Below are 20,149 nucleotides of genomic sequence, written 5' to 3' on the forward strand. Positions count from 1 at the left end.
TACCATCCTCCGCCATGTTTGAAAGGATTCTTGACTGTCCATCTCATTTTCCACATTTCCATTCTTCTCCTTCCATAAAAGAATGTCCTTGGTCTTAACCTTCCACTCCATCTGTCTCCACAAATTGGAGTTTAGAAAAATGAAACATTGAATGAAAAATTGAAACATTTAAGATTGACAGGATGGGGGAATCTCAAATTAGGAGACAGTTTAAAAACTAGATGTCTCCCATTTAAGACCGAGATAAGGAGAATTGTTTTGTCTCTTGGGTCTGTACTGGTGAGTGAGGAAGATCCAAGAGTTAATTTCTATCTAGAATCTTTAATTTAGCAACCAAGTAAGTGTTTATTCCAGCCTTTAAAAGGGGTATGTAAGCTGTTAGAGCAGCTGTGGTCATTTCTGCTGCTCCGATCGAAGCCTTCAACTGCGCATGCGCATTTTTAAAAATGGAAAAACACTCCCCTGCCACATTGCTCCTGGGCCTCAAAAAGGAGATACAGCGACCCAGAAGCAATGGCCCCCACAGACATTGCCCCACCCCCACAACATAACTGTCCCCCTTATTCACCCAACTCCCCCACTCCCCAGACCGTTCGCTACCCCCTGCCCTACTTCCCCACCCCCCCCCACCCACCTGCAGGGCCTGCAGAGTGGCAGCGGATCCCTCCTGCCCCACCACCCCAGTGAGTGATCTGGCCTCCCACCTCCTCCCCACCAGAGATACACAAGAACTAGGAGTATTCTAAATTTGGAAATACACCGTATTCACGATTAGGTGCTTCAAGAGCTTCACTTGTATTATTGCAAGTTGATTCAGCAGAAAAGAATAAGATGCACGGGTTTTAGATAACACACTTTTTTCAGATAGTGTTATAGTTTAATTTATATCCATCTGAAAGGACAGATGTCTCATCTGAAAAGTGGAACTCCCTATAGAGCATTACTCACTTGGTAGTGTACTGCAGTGTTCGTCTACAACTTGTGGAACTCAAATCCACAATCAAATGACTCAGAGGCAAGAGTGTTACCAATATAATCACATTTGTATAGTAGCTTTATGGCTAGGAACCGGCAATCTGTTATACTACCAGTTTTCTCAGCACTAATTTTAACACTCGTACACAACCCCATCCGCTGGTGGCAGGAGAGTGGTTGAAACGTCAGCATTGGGCAACTATATCCTAACCTGATCTCACTCTCACCAATTGAAATTTGAAGTGCTGAAATCAGGTGATGGACGAGGCTCCTCTAACTCCAAAATGAATAATGGGGTCCTAATTAACATAACTGTGCAGTGATCTAAATTTCAAAGTAAGTGAGGAGCAGACCTGGCCTAAAGGGTTCCCTGCAGCGGAGTTGAGGAGAATGTTACTGATTTTCCAAGGTAAATGACTCCTTCAGCATTTCCCGTGGACTAGGAGGCGCAAGAACCTGAAAAGGTGATCCTGAAAAATCTTGACAATACAAAAGTACTTGGTTTAGCAAAAAATAATGTGTGATACATCTTCTATACTGCAGGAAAGTGGCGGAAGGACTGTTACTTGTGTTAACACCACATGACAATCTCTCATACCTATGCCCTTCTGAAATGTGTCTATTTACAAAATCTGTTGAAATGTGGAAAATGCTGCAAGCTGCAAGCAAAAAAACAAAAGTCAATCATATAACTCACTGATATACCAAATAGATTTACAGAGCTCTTTAAAATCATCCTGATAATCTATAAAGCAAGAAAAGCTTGGTTTAAAAAAAAATCCAATTCTAGCTGATCGCTCAATGATGCCCTTCTCTGGGGGGGTCATTTCATGACCATAAATTATTTTCTGTCGTGGAGATGTGCTTGTATCAGTCAGTTGTTTTGTGGGTGTTGCTATTAAAATGAAAATAGGATAAAGAAATCAAGAATCAAAATAAAAATAACAATGTAGGATAATGTAATGCTCAAAGAATAACTAGGATTCATCAGCAGAGTGTGCCAAAAAATTATAACCATATCTGTTTCCATCCATAAACAATCAAATGGAAAGCAACTTTCTATGTTTGTACAGTTTTCTCATTTTCAAAGGTATTAGCAGATCTCTGGAGCATTACAATGAAGGGAGACAAAGGTTACCAGCATCCCGCCTATATACAGGGGTGGAAAGATGTTACTGAAGAATTAGAACATAGGCACAGGAGTAAGTTGTTTAGCCCCTCCAGCCTGTACCACCATTCAATTAAATCATGATCGATCTGTACCTCAATTCCAGTTACCCACCTTTGATCGATATTCTTTTATAACCTAAGTAACAGAAAATCTTCCAACATACTTTTAATTTTTCCAACTGAGAGTTCTTGAGGAAGTGCTTCCTGGCTTCATCACTGATTAGCCTAGCTCAAATTTTTTTAGTCCCTTGTTCTGGATCCTCCAATCAGAGGAAATAGTTTCTCTCTTTCTACCTTATCAAATCCTTTAACCATCTTAAATCCCTCAATTGAAGTGTCCCTAAATCATATTTTTAAGGGAATACAAGCATAGTCTATATAACTTTTTCTTACAGCTTAACCCTTCTCACCTCAAGTGTTATCAGATTCAATAGAAAACAAGCAATAACTTGTATTCATACAGCAGCTTTCACATTCTTAAGATGTCCCAAAGTATTTTAAAGACAACAAAGTACATTTGAATTGTACTGACCATTATTTTGTCGGCAGAAAAGACAAATTGGAAGGTGGGAAAAGCTTTAAATATTAAGGCTAGGGAGGGATGTACAGAAAATTAAATCAGCCTAAATATAGAGCATAAGAAAGAAGCAAGGACTTAGGTGGTCAGGGAATTAATAGAATTCTTCTTATTTTTAATTATCCTTTTCTACACCTGTTCCAATTTATATCAAAAATAAATTAAATCATTCAGTATACACACAGTGTCCACAAAAAACAGAACTGAAAACAACAATTGTGAGGAAACAGAAATGGAAGGGACTATTAAGACATAGCTACAGAAAAATTAGGACTAGAAATTCAACATTGCAAGGGATAATGTGTTTAAAGTACCATTACCTGCAAGTTCCCCTCCAAGTTGTACATGATCGTGACTTGGAACTAATTTGCCTCTCCTTCACTATCACATTAAAATCCTTGAATTACCTCCCTAACAGCAACTTGTGTGCCTACACAAGGACTGCAGTGGTTTGAGAACGCAGCTCGCCACCACCTTCTCAAGGGCCACTGGAGATGGGCAATAAATGCTACCTTGCCAGCAGTCTAAAAGGGGAGATGGAGCAGCAGTTATTTGTTAGATCAAATGTAGTGGCAGTTGAGAAAGGTGACATGGTTATTGGTAGAGATAACAGATAATAAAGGATCAACCACACAAGAAACAGTAGTTTACGTACCACTTATTAGTGGAAGGGAAGTGTAGAAGAAATATCTTAATAAATTAGAGAAATTAGTAAAAACATAGAATAATAATAATAGAAAGTGCAGGAAAGGCCTGACAGGCCTCGTAGCATCTGTGGAGAGAGAAATCGAGTTAATGTTTCGAATCCAACACGATTCTTCCTCAGAACTCCAAATCGGGGTAAAAAGATTTTGAGGAGCTTCAAAAAAATGTGTCAGGTCAGGACAATTGCTCTTGCCTGGAGAGGAACTTGCAGTGGGAGGATCCAGTAGCTTTAGTCCACATAGGTAACTATGCCATAGGTAGAACTAGGAAACTGGTTCTGCTAAGGTAGTATAAGCAGGTAGACACTAAATTAAAAAGCAGAACCTCAAAGGTAATAATCTCTATATTACTACCTGAGCCATGAGCAAATTAACATATGGCAAATCAGATTAGAGATTTAAATGTGTGGCTCAAAAGTTGACATGCAATAAATAGGTTTTGATTCATGTGCCACTTGCACCAATACTTGGGAATGGTCTTCACCTGAATCATGCTGGGATGGTGTTCTGATGAGCTGTATAACTAATGTGGGGAGAGCAGGCTTTAAACTAATTAGTGCAGCTGAGGGATCAAGTTTGAGAAGATGTGATTAATTAAATAGAGAAGGCAAGAGAGAAAGGTAGGAATAAGGGAAATGATGGTTAGAGTGTGGCAGGAAGTGACAGAACATATTAACAATGCACCAGTAGAAAAGGCTGGTAAAAGACACAACTATAGGATCTGTATCTGGATAAACTAGAATTCATAATAAAACAGATGAACTGAAATCACAAATAGAAAGGTAAGATATGATAGCCATGAAGAGACACAGCTGTAGGATGACAAAGAATGGGACCTGAATATTCAAGGGTGCTTGAGATTTAGGAAAGACAGAAAAGGTGGAGAAGTAGCTCTGCTAATTAAGGATGACCATTGGTACAGTAGAGAGAGAGATTACCTCAGTTCTGGATCAAGATGTAAAAACAGTTTGAATAGAGAAGAGACATACTAAAGGTAAGTCACCCATGGGGATGGTTTATAGGCCCCCAAATTGTAACCACACTATAGAGTCATAGAGATTTACAGCATGGAAACAGGCCCTTTGGCCCAATGTGTCCATGCCGCCCTTATTTTTTTTTTAAACCCCTAAGCCCGCATTTAGCCCATATCCCTCTATACCCATCGTACCCATGTAACTATCTAAATGCTTTTTAAAAGATAAAAATTGTACCTGCCTCTACTACTACCTCTGGCAGCTTGTTCCAGACACTCACCACCCTCTGATAGATGGGATTTACAGGAAGAAATAATGGAAGCTTGTGAGAAAGGTATGGTGATATTCATGCTTGATTTTAAACTACATAATAGATTGGGCAAGTCAGATTAGCAAAGGGAATCTGGATGATGAGTTCACAGTGTGTTTTGGGACAGTTTTCAGAGCAGCACAATATAGCACCAACCAGAGTATGCTATACCAGAGATGGCAATGTGCAATGAAACAGGATTAATTAACAACCTCACAGTGAGGTACCAGTGACCATAATATGATTGAATTTCATATTCAGTTTGAGGGAGAGTGAAGTGGATCTAAGACGAGCATTTTAAATTAATAAGGGCAATTATGAGGGCATGAAGACAGGGCTAGCTAAAGTGAACTCAGAAATTAGGTTAAGGGATGGGTCAGTAGAGAGGCAGTAGCAGACTTTTCAGCAGATATTCCAAAAAGATACATTCTAAGAGTTGTAGCCAGTAGTCACTGGTGCACTGCCCAGCAGTTTGTTGGACTTTACTTCAAGTGACATGTAGTATAGAGTTTCCTTGTTTGGATATCTGTTGTAATTAATGAGCACGGATAATGGCTTCAATAACAAGTTCCATTACAGTGACGCTAGTTTCAAATCAATCAGCAATTTTCCACTTATGCTTCCCATATATGGAAAGTGTGGTATTGTATTTGGCATCTTGAAGTATGCTCCAATTTGGTTCTGCACTATGTGGGAATGCTGGAGAGCACTATTCAGTTGAGTCAGGGAACTATTGGTTTTTGTTTGGCTAGGCTGTATTGCTGGCGTTGCTATGAGAATGGCATTTCTGCTTTGAATGAAAGAAGCTTCAAGGTTACATCCTCACCCTAGTGTATACTAGGGAGTGATCTGTATCATAGTAAATGCTTTGGTTGGTGCATCTGATGGGAGAATCATGTCTAATGATGATCAGATCCAGCTGGTGCCTGTGCTCTGATTTTGTATGTCTTCAGGACACCCGTTTGTTCAGAAAGAAGCTATTAGTTACACAAAGCTCATGGGAGCAGCAAAGTTCAAGCAGTCTCTGTCCATTCTCATTTATCTTTCCCAGGCCATGTTGTCCGAAGCAGGAAGGATATGCACAAACTCTTGCATTGAAACCCTCTATAGGTAAAGATGCTCTGACTTAGGCATTCTACTGATAGTGTCAGGCTTTTCTAAGGACTGGTCCTTTGCCTCTGTAGTAGAGGACAGCATTTGAGCACAGATACTAATGGGGTTAACTACCTCTGCTTGTTGAGAGGCAGTTGGAGAGAACGCATTCTTAACCTTTGTGGAGGATTCTATCATTGAGAATAATGAAATCCTTCCAGCAATGCCAACAACTTGCTCATGTGTTTCTTCTGAATACATCTCTTTCCAGAAGAATATAGAGGGTTTTTTTCCCGGGATTTGCACATATGTTCTATGTAATTGCCTCTCTACAAACAGAGATAGCTAACCCCATGAGCGGGGTGGCCCCATGGCACAGTGGTTAGCATTGCTACCTTTCAGTGCCAGGGACCCAGGTTTGATTACCGGTTTCGGTCACTGTCTGTGTGGAGTCCACACGTTCCCCCAGTATCTCCGTGAAACCCACCAGGTGCTCCGATTTCCTCTCACAGTCCGAAAGATGTGTTAGTTCGGCACATTGGCCATGCTAAATTCTCCCTCAGTGTACCTGAACAGGCGCCGGAGTGTGGCAATTAGGGGATTTTCACAGTAACTTCATTGCAGTGTTAATGTAAGCCTACTTGTGAGTAATAAATAATTAAACAAACTTTAATTTTAAATCTCGTAGGATTGCTATGTTAATATAGAGATGCAACGTCAATGTTCAGCCCATCAGTTGCCATGTAAATCAGAGCTGTCTTATCAACTCGCCGCTAGTCAACTATCAATCCTGTGCACTTGACTCTGACTTTCCAGCTTGCCAATTGATGAGTTGGCATCTTGTTTTTGTTGGTTTCATCTGTTTGCTGATGTGATGAATCTAATCCACTTGCTGAGCAGAGACTCTAAACTATAAAAAAACACTGAAGCACATAGAGCTTGGCAGGTCAGCACCTTACTACCCAGGGGCTGCCTAGCTTAAGGTGGTGGCTGACCAGTGGGACACAGTGGGACACAGTGGTCCCTCTCACTATCGGAGAAAGCACATAGCACCCATTGCCACATCAATTAGGTTGAACTTATCATTGTAACTGCAGTCCTATGTTAGCACTTTGCAATAAAACTGCAATGTCCTCTCCAGAGGGAAAAGCCTGGGCAAATTTATGGAGACTCTGCGATGCTCAAACATCAACGCCCTCCTCTCAACCACCCCACTCAAGTCTAAAGGAATGCAAAGTACTACGTCTGGCACCGGCTTGGCTGAAGGAGTTTCTGGAAAAGATTATAAATTTAGTCATCAGTCCAGCTTTGGGCTCCACTCTATTGTCAAGAGTTTAATCCATGATGTGGAGATGCCGACGTTGGACTGGGGCGGGCACAGAAAGAAGTCTCACAACACCAGGTTAAAGTCCAACAGGTTATTTGGTAGCAAAAGCTTTCGGAGTGCTGCTCCTTCATCACTCACCTGATGAAGGAGCAGCGCTCCGAAAGCTTGTGCTACCAAATAACCTGTTGGACTTTAATCTGGTGTTGTGAGACTTCTTACTGAGTTCAATCCATTTGCCATTATCTTTGTTGCAGTATTCACAAGGCAGTGGAGCTATTTGCCCATAGCTGGGAGTTTGGCTCATGAGTGCTAAAGCGTGTCCATGTGCCAGTGCGATTGCACACTGCAAGTCTCGGGGCCAAATCTCCAATTTCCACTTAAGTTTCAGCTGGGGCCACGAGGGACCCAATTTCTTGTGTCAGCATGAGAGGCACAGCTGAGGAATTGTCAACGAAGAGACAGGGACACAGTTACACATTTGGCTCTATTCTGCATATTGCTGCTAGCCAGTGGTGTAGGTCTAAAAATGAGAATCAAACTAGCACCAAAAAGTGGAAAGAGGAACTGTTGGACACACAGATGTCCTAGACTTACACAGATATTTATCTTAATCCTTCTTAGGCATAAGATAATGATTTACAGTTGGAGTTACAGTGGGAAGGCCTAAAAAAACACTCTCCCTGCTCCCCAATAATGCACACCCCAGCACCTTAATTCTCGCCCCCTCAACTTCCCACTCACAAGAATGCTTGTATCTCTCACATCTCCTCCTAAGAATGGATAACTTGATTCAGTTGAATGATCTCCATCATATTGATCTATCATGTGACTACATCATTATCACAAATGACATATACTTGGTGAATTGTATAGTATTGATCTTATTGCCAGTTAGAAATCATTTTAGATGATTATCAAATTATATAAACATCAATTATCACTAATTATACCATAAAATTTAAGTATTCTGTAATTCCTGAAACTTACAGGAAAGATCGGACACTGCTGTATGCGAAGAAGACTTCCTTGAACTTCTGGAGAAAGGAGATGGTGTGTGGCTGTGATCAAATCTTTCCACTGCCTCCTTGAGACTGATTGTGTTTAGCTTAGTGTCGGATCCTGAATGCTGATGCCAAAAGGTAAGGGTAGGGAGATAGGAAGACAAAACATTTGTTTTCTTCTGCCAATAATTACAAGTCTGAATTTGACAAAAAGCGCATCTCCAAGTACCTTGTAAATAAAGTCAAAATTTGGAAGTAACATTCCCCATTTCTCTAAAGCTGGTAATATTTTATAATATATACTTAACATATTGATGTACACTAAGCCTGCTTCTGCATAGAGATTATGACTAGTGTTAGGTAGAAAATACAGTTGAGAACAACAAAGGATACAGAACGTTCAAAGGGGAGGTGATGAAGCACACTAGAGAAGCAAAGAGGGATTTTGAGAAAAGACTGGCAAACATATGGGGAATCCCAAAGTCTTATATGGGCATATAAACAGTACAAGGGTGGTAAAAGGAGCAGTCTGATTACAGACTGAAAAGGGAGTTTACACATGGAGGCTGTGGATGGCTGAGGTATTAAATTAATACTTTGCATCTGTCTTTACCCAGGGGGTATACAACCCAGGTCATGCAGATAGATGAGGAAACTCTGTCCTTAGAAGGGTTCAAAGTTGATATGGAGGCAGTGTAGAATAGTCTGTTGGTACTGAAAGGCATTGGGGCCGGATGAGATGCATCCAAGAATAACAAGGGATGGGAGAATGGAATATGCTGAATCTTCCAGTTTTCTCTAGACTCGGGAGATGCTGGAGGACTGGAGAATTGCCCTTCTTCAAAAAAGATGTAGGATAGCTCCAGCAATTCCAGACCAGTCAGTTCAACATCAATGGGCAAGCTTCTAGAAACAATTATTTGGGATAAAATTAGTAGTCACATGGAAAAATGTGGGTTGATTAAGAAAAGCGAGCATGGATTTCCAAAGGGGAAATCCTGTTTACCTAACTTGTTGGAATTTTTTGAGGAGGTAACAGAAAGAGTCAAATGAGGGCAACCACACAACAGACGTGTGAGGAAAGTTATAGCTCATGGAATAAAAGGGACAGCAGCAACATGGATACAAAATTGGCTGATTAATAGGAACAGAGATTAACGGTCAATGGATATTTTTCAGGCTGGAGGAAGGGTTGTAGTGGTGTTCCCCAGGGATTGGTATGGAGACCCTTGCTTTTGCTGATATATATTAATGATCTAGATCTTGTGTTCAGGGTACAATTTAAAAGTTAGTGGATGACACAAAATTGAATGTATTGTAAACTGTGAAGAGGACAGTGTAAAACTTCAAAAGGACAGAGACAGATGTCTCTGACAGATAAAGTTCAATGTGGAGAAGTGGAAGGTGATGCATTTTGGTATGGTGAACATGGACACACAGTATAAAATAAGGGCACAATTCTAAACGGCGTGCAGGAGCAGAAAGACTGAGGTGTATATATGCACAAGTCATTAAAGATGGCACGACAGGCAAAGAGAGAAGTTAATAAAGCAAATAGTATTCTGGGCTTTATTAATACGGTAAGAAGTCTCACAACACCAGGTTAAAATCCAACAGGTTTATTTGGTAGCAAAAACCAAAAGTCCCAAAAAAACCTAAAGTCCAACAGGTTTATTTGGTAGCAAAAGCTACCAAATAAACCTGTTGGACCTTAACCTGGTGTTGTGAGACTTCTTACTGTGTTTACCCCAGTCCAACGCCGGCATCTCCACATCTTTATTAATACGGACATAAGAGTACAAAAGCAAGGAGGTTATGCTGAACTTTTACAAGATAGTAGTTAGACCTCAGTTGGAATATTGTGTACAATTTTGGGCACCACACTATAGGAAGGATGTGAATGCATTGGAGAGAGTGCAGAAGAGGTTTATAAGAATGGTTCCAGGTGTGAGAAACTTCAATTAAGAGGATAGATTGGAAAGATCAAGAACAAGAGAGCACAGATTTTAAGTGATTTGCAAAAGAAGCAAATGTGATGTGAGAAAAATCTTTTTCACCAATGAGAAAAAAAACCAAGATGGCGCTGAGCATGGCGACTTCTTGCAAGCTGTGCCCAGCATACCTTCTAATTCTATCTTTTACTCTTGTTCTATGCTTCTAAAACTTCATTCTAACTCTTTTCACTACATTCTGCACCCTCTCCTTTCCTTTTCTATGTACAACATGCTTTGTCTGTATAGCACGGAAGTACTTTTCACTGTATACTAATACACGTGACAATATTAAATCAAATCAGAGTGGTTTGGGACTGAAATGCACTGCCAGGAATTGTGGTGGAGGCAGGTTCAATCAAGGCACTCAAGAGGGCATTCAATGATTATTTGAATAGAAACACTTTGCAGGTGTACGGGGAAAGGCACTAAATCATGATTCACGTTTGGAGAGCCGGTGCAGATGTGATGGCTTAAATGGCCTCCTTCTGCACTGTAATAATTCTGTAATTCTATCATTTACCCCTTCTTTCACCCAAGAGACATAAAAAAACAAAAATTTATAACTTTAAACAATTTTAATTACAATTACATGCCTGATAGCTATACAATGAATAATATGATCATTAACAGTTGATGCCGACTATCTGCATGTTATTGCCTTTCCAATTTTTAAACATATTCTTATTGGAATTTTCCTTAAATAAAACCATGAAGGTTATCAGGAAAAATATTTAAAACTTGTGACATACAATGAATTATATGCATGCACCATGATATCAAAAAGGAAAAGTAATACCGCCATACAGCTTCTCTACAAACACAAATAGCAAAATGATTCATGATAACAGCCAGCAAAAATCAAAGTACACTGGATCCAATTTTAACTTTGTACAACTTAGTAGGTTTTGAATCAGTTAACCAGTTACTTCGGCAAAATTTTTCCTTTTCAGGTTTCAAAAAAATAATACTGCCACAATTACCCAAAAGTTCCAGTACGGGAACTTTATCGGAAAGAAAAGTGCACTGTTATAAGAACATAAGAACATAAGAAATAGGAGCAGGAGTAGGCCATCAAGCCCCTCGAGCCTGCCCCGCCACTCAATAAGATCATGGCTGATCTGAAGTGGATCAGTTCCACTTACCCGCCTGATCCCTATAACCCCTAATTCCCTTACCGATCAGGAATCCATCTATCCGTGATTTAAACATATTCAACCCTGTAGCCTCCACCACTTCAGTGGGCAGAGAATTCCAGAGATTCACCACCCTCTGAGAGAAGAAGTTCCTCCTCAACTCTGTCCTAAACTGACCCCCCTTTATTTTGAGGCTGTGCCCTCTAGTTCTAGTTTCCTTTCTAAGTGGAAAGAATCTCTCCACCTCTACCCTATCCAGCCCCTTCATTATCTTATAGGTCTCTATAAGATCCCCCCTCAGCCTTCTAAATTCCAACGAATACAAACCCAATCTGCTCAGTCTCTCCTCATAATCAACACCCCTCATCTCTGGTATCAACCTGGTGAACCTTCTCTGCACTCCCTCCAAGGCCAATATATCCTTCCGCAAATAAGGGGACCAATACTGCACACAGTATTCCAGCTGCGGCCTCACCAATGCCCTGTACAGCTGCAGCAAGACATCTCTGCTTTTATATTCTATCCCCCTTGTGATATAGGCCAACATCCCATTTGCCTTCTTGGTCACCTGTTGCACCTGTAGACTGGGTTTTTGCGTCTCATGCACAAGGACCCCCAGGTCCCTCTGCACAGCAGCATGTGGTAATTTCTTTCCATTTAGATAATAATCCAATTTGCTATTATTTCTTCCAAAGTGAATAACCTCGCATTTGTTAACATTATACTCCACCTGCCAGATCCTCGCCCACTCACTCAGCCTGTCCAAATCTCTCTGCAGACCTTCTACGCCCTCCACACGATTCACTTTTCCACTTATCTTTGTGTCGTCTGCAAACTTTGTTACCCTACACTCAGTCCCCTCCTCCAGATTGTCTATATAAATGGTAAATAGTTGAGGCCCCAGTACCGATCCCTGCGGCACGCCACTAGTTACCATCTGCCAACCAGAAAAGCACCCATTTATTCCGACTATCTGCTTCCTGTCAGATAGCCAATCCCCAATCCACGCTAACACCCTACCCCCAACTCCGTGTGACCCAATCTTCTTCAGCAACCTTTTGTGAGGCACCTTATCAAACGCCTTTTGGAAATCCAAAAACACCGCATCCACCGGTTCCCCTCCGTCAACCGCACTAGTCACATCTTCATAAAAATCCAACAAGTTCGTCAAGCACGACTTTCCCCTCATGAATCCATGCTGTGTCTGCTTAATCGAACCATTCTTATCCAGATGGCCTGCTATTTCTTCTTTAATGATGGATTCCAGCATTTTCCCAACTACAGACGTTAAGATAACTGGCCTGTAGTTACCCGTCTTTTGTCTATTTCCTTTTTTAAACAGCGAAGTAACATTAGCCGTTTTCCAATCCGCCAGCACTACCCCGGAATCCAATGAATTTTGATAAATAACCACTAACGTATCCGCTATTACCTCTGAAATTTCTTTCAGTACCCTGGGGTGCATTCCATCCGGGCCCAGGGACTTGTCCACCTTCAGTCCCGTTAGTCTACCAAGCACTGCTTCCCTGGTAACATTAATTGTATTGAGTACCTCTCCTCCTACCAACCCTCTATCGTTAATATTTGGTAAACTATTTGTGTCTTCCACCGTGAAGACCGACACAAAAAACTTATTTAAAGTTTCAGCCATTTCCTCATTTCCCACTATTAAATCCCCCCTCTCGTCCTCCAAGGGTCCAACATTCACTCTTGCCACTCTATTCCTTTTTATATATTTGTAAAAGCTTTTACTATCATTTTTTATATTTAGAGCTAGGGGAAACTATGCAGATGCTGCGACAACGGATGAATGAACACCGCTCGACAATCACCAGGCAAGACTGTTGTCTTCCTGTTGGGGAGCACTTCAGCGGTCACGGGCATTCGGCCTCTGATATTCGGGTAAGCGTTCTCCAAGGCGGCCTTCGCGACACACGACGGCGCAGAGTCGCTGAGCAGAAACTGATAGCCAAGTTCCGCACACACGAGGACGGCCTCAATCGGGATATTGGGTTCATGTCCCACTATTTGTAACCCCCCCAGAGTTTCACTGGCTGTCTTGTCTGGAGACAATACACATCTTTTTAGCCTGTCTTGATGCTCTCTCCACTCATGTTGTTTTGTTTCTTAAAGACTTGATTAGTTGTAAGTATTCGCATTCCAACCATTATTCATGTAAATTGAGTTTGTGTCTTTATATGCTCTGTTTGTGAACAGAATTCCCACTCACCTGAAGAAGGGGCTTGCAGCTCCGAAAGCTTGTGTGGCTTTTGCTACCAAATAAACCTGTTGGACTTTAACCTGGTGTTGTTAAACTTCTTACAAGGATTAAGGATACAGTCTTGAAAAAATAATTTACAACTCTGTTGTATTATGAACAAAATTTTGTCTTTTAAAAAGCATTTAGATAGTTATATGGGTAAGATGGGTATAGAGGGATTTGGGCCAAATGCGGGCAATTGGGATTAGCTTAGGGATTTTTTTTAAAAAGGGCGGCATGGACAAGTTGGGCCGAAGGGCCTGTTTCCATGCTGTACACCTCTATGACTCTAAATTATTTTTGGCATTGACAAATATGGCCCACACGATACAAAGCTGGTTCTCAAATCTACAGTTTGCTTATTCAGTTGTGCATGAAATCCCATCATCCAGCTCTTGTTCTGGAACTGTACTTGACACCATTTGGAGTTTGAACCTTGGGTGGTTTTATTCAGTATCATAAACCTTTTGCAGCATTACTGTGTAAATCTGTGGTTTCTCAAAGTCTGTTATTCAATACATTACATTAATCATAGTGCTGCTAAGCATATATTTATTCTTTCATGGAATGTGGGCGTCACTAGCATTGCTGCCCATCCCTAATATCCCTCAAGAAAGTCCTGAAGAGCAGTCTTCTTGGACTACCTCAGTCCATTTGGTATGGGTACTCACACAATGCTGTTAGAAAGGTTTTGATCCAGAGACAATGAAGGAATGGCAATAAAGTTTCAAGTCAGGATGGTGTGGAAATTCTGTGGAAATACTGAGCGGTTAACTAATTCAAAATCCACTGTGTAGGTTGTGGTGTTTCCTTCCAGGTGGTAGCGGTCAAAGGTTTGAAAGGTGCTGTTGAAGGAGCCATGGTAAATTGCTGCGGTGTATTTTGTATATATGGTACACACTGCTACCACTGTGTGTCGGTGGTGAAAGGAGTGGATGTTTAAGTTCATGGATGGGTTTGCCAATTAAGTGGACCGATTTGTCATGGATGGCGTGGAGTTTCTGGAGTGTCGTTGGGAGTTGCATTTGTCCAGGCAAGTTGAAACTATTCCATCAGGTGCCTGACTTGTGCCTTGCGGATGGTAGGCAGCCTTTCGGGAGTCAAGAGGTAAATTACCCATTTCAGAATTCCCAGTCTCTGACCTGATCTTGTAGCCATAGTATTTATATGGCTGCTCCAGTTCAGTTTCTGATCAATGAACTGCCAGCATGTTGATAGATGACAATTCAGCGTATCTTGCCTGTTTTGCTATCGCATCACTCATATATAAAAAAAAGGTCAGATGGCAAATTCACTAGATAGAGGAAACATTTGCCAAATTCTGTTTGTTAGTCTTATAGTGTAGTTTCCCATGTCTGTAAATAATCGTCAATTAAGTGCAAACTTATTTCTTTACAGCACTGTTGACAACATTGTGTGCCTAATGAAGCTGTAACACTGGCAAAATTCTTACTGATTCGTTCCTAATTGCCCTCAAGAAGGTGGTGTTTGGCCATCTTCTTGAACTGCTACAGTCCATGTGGTATAGTACACCCACTGTGCTGTTAGGAAGTGAATTCCAGGATTTTGACCCATTGCCAGTGAAGCAACAGCAATATAATTCCAAGTCAGGATGATGTGTGGCTCGGTGGGGAACTTGCAGGTGGTGGTATTCCCATTCTTCTGCTTCCTTGTTAGTATGAGTCACGTAATTTGAAGGTCCAGTTAAAGGAGCTTTGGTGAGTTGCTGTAGCGTATCATGTAATCACACACACTGCTGTCAATGTGCATAGGTGTAAAAGGAATAAATGTTTTAAGGTGGTAAATGGAGTGCCAATCAAGCAGATTGTTTTATTCTGGAATGTGTCAAGCTTCTTGAGTATTGTTGGAGCTGCATTTATCCCAGCAACTGGAGAATATTTCATCAGACTCTTGACTTTTGTCTTGTAGGTGATGGACAGCCTTTGGGAAGTCAGAAGGTGAGTTACTCCCTGTATTATCCCCAGCCTCTGACCTGTTCTTGTAGACACAGTATTCATATGGCTAGAGCAACTCAGTTTCTGATCAATGGTAACCCCCCAAGATTGTTAAAACTGGGAAATTCAACCAACATAATGTCATTGAATATCAAGAGGGGATCGTTAGATGGTTAGTTTGTCTCTTGTTTGAGCTGGTCTTTGCTTGGCATTTGTATGACATGAATATTACTTGCCATTATCAACCCAAGCCTAAATGTTGTCAAAGTCTTGCTGCATATGAACGTTAACTACTTGAGTATCTGAAGAGTCCCAAATGGTGTTGAGCAGTGTACAGTCATCAGCAAACATCTTCACTGCTGATCTTATGGAGGAAAGGTCATTGAAACACCTGAAGATGTTGGGGCCTAGGACATTACCCGAGGAATTCCTGCTCAGATGTCCTGGGATTGAGATGATTGATCGCCAACAATCAAAACCACCTTCCTTTGTTCTAGATATGACTCCAACCAGCAGAGAGTTTTCCCACTAATTCCCATTGACATCAGTTTTTCTAGGGCACCTTGATGCCACACTCAATCAAATACTACCTTCATGTCAAGGACAGTCACACGCATTTCAACTCTTGAATTCAGCTCTTTAGTCCATGTTTGGACCAGGGCTATAATGAGATAAGGAGTGGCGTGACCCTTACAGAACTCAAACGGAGCATTAGTGAGCAGGTTATTGCTGTGTAAATGCCACTTAATGGCATAATTGATGATCCTTTATATCACTTCGCTGATGATCAAGAGTATACTCATGGGGTCGGAATTGGCCGGGTTGGATTGATTCTGCTTTTTGTTGACAGGACTTACCTGGGCAATTTTGCACATTGCTGGATAGTGTTGTAGTTGTACAAGGAACAGCTAATGCATTGTTAAGACTTCCTATCTAATAAATACCAGCATTTTCTTGGTGAGTGCTGTCAGGCTAACTAACCATTTTCTCTCGCCCTCATTTCTTGAGTGGTGATGTTACATTTGTTAACTTCTAATCTGATGGGGTCATTCTAGAATCTAGGGAATTTTAGAAAATCATAATCAGCATATCCATTGTCTCTGCAGCTGCCTACTTCAGAACCTTTGGATGAAGACCATCAGGTCCAGGAAATTTATTGACTTTGTCCCCTACACTTCCCTAAAGTTCCTCACTCTTATTAGCCCACGTATACCCTGTATTTCTGCTAAATAAATTGCCTTCTATTATGAAAACATACAAAATATTTGTTCAATGTCTGCAATTTCCTTGTTCCCCGTGATAATTTATCTTGCCTTTGCTTGAGGGACCAATGTTTACTTCAGCTACTTTCCTTTTTATACACTCAAAAGCTTTTACAATTTGTATTTTTATTTCTAGCTAGGTTATTCTCATATAGCTACTTTTTAAATCAACTTTTTGGTCATCGTTTGTTGGTTTTAAAACTATCCCAATCTTCAGGCTAATTTATATTCTTCATAACATTAATTAACTTCTTATTTTTAATCTAGATTACCCTTAACTTCCCTAGTAAGTCACTGATGGATCTTTCTTACTGGGCTTTTTAAAAAATATATTAGGGACCAGATCAGAAACTCCAAGTATATTATCAAATTAGCCTTGACGCAACTTTGTTTGATTTTGGCATTGTGAACATAAGGCGTTTCCCTCTAGGTGTGATTCTATTAACCCACTAGGAAGCTTTTATTAAAACAAACATTATTTAAGAACTCAGTTAGAATATAACAAAAAGAATTAGCATAACTTTTACCAATTGAAATAGTTAAACATGACAAGGTATAATTCTTAACATCTATCTATCTCTATGGTTCTAATATCAGCAATAACCCCAGAGACAGAAATCCTTCTTCAGAAGCAATTAGCACAAAAACAGATATGCTCATGTGGATGCTAGATTTCCAGCCTTTTAACCCTTTTGGACAGATAAAGAAAGACACCCATCAAGCACCCTCCAGATAAAGAGCTATCTTCAAACTGCAGAACTTCAGAGAAAGAGACCTATTTTTTGGCAGATCCTACTCTCCAAATCCAGAGCGAGAAAGAACATAGAGCTATTTCTTCTCTCTACAGATCCCAAGCAACAACTAAGCTTTTTTGCCTCTGAGAGCCTAGCCCTGCTCCGTCATATGACCTTTCCTGTCAATCAACCTAATCACCACTCTGAAAAAACACCAGGGGAAAACACTAAAACAACAACACTGCATTAGCCCAGATTAAAACAAATATTCCAGCAGTTAAGATCAATTATGTTTCTTTAGCATCAACATGTAGGCTGCTGGTTATAGACAAAGCGGCACCAATACATGGAATTGACTGCTTAAAAAAAATCCTGCACACGAAACATGACAAATAATTTCTTAAAGGCACAGAATCATCACAAATAGAATCCATTTTTGATGAAAATTTTGAAACAGTTCTTTAAACATTTTTTCACAGTTAATTTACTGCATACCTTTTGGTTTATTTTCCCAAATCAATCTCAACCAGATCTCTCCTTATACCAAAATCATTGGCCTTATTTAAGTTCAAAACAAAAATCTTAAACTCAAGTATGTAGCTCCCAAACACAATATGCAATTCAATTCGATTATGATCACTTCTTCCCCATAGAATGTTTTATTATGAAATTACTAATTAACCTGCCTCATTACATAATACTAAATCTAAAACAGCTTCATCCTTAATTAAATCCACAACTTATTGTTCTAGGTAGTTGTCATGAAAGCATTCTACAAACTAATCTTCCAGACGGCCTTTGCAGTTTGATTTGTATACTTCCCTCTCGTCTGTTTTCTTTCTACTATAATAATTTCACCACATTTGACTCCACCTACTTTCCTTCATACTTGAACGCTCACTATTATTCCAACCCTCATTTCCACACATTTCACATTTTAAATATTGGATAGCAATGATTCTGTCATGATAGGCACATTCTGTAAACACCTTTGAGTTTCACTTCCTCCTTTCTTGCAGCAGGCGGTCATGCACTGAGACCAGAGGCTGCCATCAGAGGAAGATGAGAGCATCTGCCCACCATATTTGCCGTGGGTGAAAACATGTTGAGCATCACAGCCTGGAGGGTTTTGATATACCTCATTGTAATTGCATGTTACCCTATACACATTTGGGATGACAACCAGCACTTCACTTTCTACTCCCCCATCACACTAAATGTTACCCCATGTTCTTCTCCTTTATTTGCCTTCCCGAAGATGCACCATCAATCGATCTGAACCTACAAAGTACCAACTCAAATATTGGTACCACACATTCTAGACTAGGCCAGATGAGGGGTCTTCAATTAGTGAATCACCACATACAAATGTGCAGGAGCTAAGTCAGAGGGATATAATGCACCAGCTCACCACACAGCTAGATTTTGTTTGAGTTCTGATTAAAAGGATTTTGATTCTTACTTTGTGTGCCTAGACTATCAAAGCAGGCTAATGGGCAAATACCAGGAATTGTTTAGTTTGCGGAGTGTTTCTTTGAATCCAAAATTAAACTCTCTGTATATGTATTCTAAGTACTGTAAAACAAACACGGTATGTAAAAATGTGTACATTTGTTAGAAAATAATTTATTTAACCTACTGTATCATTGTATCTCCAGCAACATATACCTGTCTTTTTTAATTAGCAGAATGATCACCTTCTTGCCACACAGTCAATTCTCCTGATGCAAGTAGTTAATTTTCATAGGGGGGAAAAAAACAATTTTGTGGTTTTAAACTGTAAAAATAATAGTGTGCATATATTCTTCAAATTAACTCAGGAGTATGAGTGTGCCCACTATTTAGCCAGAAGACTCATCTGCTGAGTACTCATTAATGGACCTTGTCAGTAATAATCTCTGATAGGGACTCTTCTACTCCAAGCTCCCTTCTTCTCTCTGCTTGTACTTCAGCATAGTTGTATGAGAAATGAAAATTTGCAACTATACCATAATATCCACATTATATTTCAACATCAATATATGCTGCTCCTGCGGAACCCTTCCAATTTTGCTTAAAAGTTAGACATCTTTGAAGAACTATCTTCACCCTCCTAAGTTCTGAAGCTTTAAAAATGTCAAAGAAATTTAAAACAGGAAGATCAATTTCTCCCAAGCAAAAATGGAGAGTTCTTCCATCAAGCACTCTCACGAGACTTTTATTCCTTGTTGGGAATTTTTTTTATATGGGTCTTAAAATTTAATTGCCCAAATGCTAAAAGTAATTAAGATGGGGAAAACTATGACTCAGTAGATTTTAACAACAAATAAGAAAGAAAATATCTGTTGAAGTAGGCTAAATGTATTAACAGAAATTATTTTTACCGTACAACAGTATGAGTACAGACAATGAATTCTGGCCTGGAGTTCCATTGATGATAAGTAATGTAATAACGGGTCTGAAGCCACATCCACTGTTGCCCTTTTGTAAGAAATCTGTAGTAGCAAGACTTGCCCTTTCCATACTGCATTACGAAAATTAAAAATAAGTTGACATATTTAAACACTCATATTGCAAATGTATAATAATACAGTAAGCGTGCATCAATTATTGAATCATTACAATGGGGGTCACAGGGTAGTTGTCATGGGGGACTTTAACTTTCCAAATATTGATTGGAACCTTTGTAGGTCAAATAGTTC

At 40.1% G+C, this 20,149-nt stretch overlaps 1 protein-coding gene across 1 annotated transcript in view; it reads right to left on the reverse strand.

Moving 5' to 3' along the window:
- Positions 1-1,720: 1,720 nt before the first annotated feature.
- Positions 1,721-20,149, reverse strand: part of clocka (clock circadian regulator a) — a 62,786-nt gene continuing 44,357 nt past the window's right edge. Inside the window, 5 exon segments of the mRNA XM_078238449.1 lie at positions 1,721-1,795; positions 1,797-1,870; positions 8,117-8,255; positions 19,350-19,428; positions 19,835-19,979. Coding sequence (XP_078094575.1) covers positions 1,721-1,795; positions 1,797-1,870; positions 8,117-8,255; positions 19,350-19,428; positions 19,835-19,979 — 512 coding nt within the window.

This window comes from Mustelus asterias, chromosome 1 (genome assembly GCF_964213995.1).
Source record: "Mustelus asterias chromosome 1, sMusAst1.hap1.1, whole genome shotgun sequence".
In the NCBI taxonomy this organism is placed as follows: domain Eukaryota; kingdom Metazoa; phylum Chordata; class Chondrichthyes; order Carcharhiniformes; family Triakidae; genus Mustelus; species Mustelus asterias.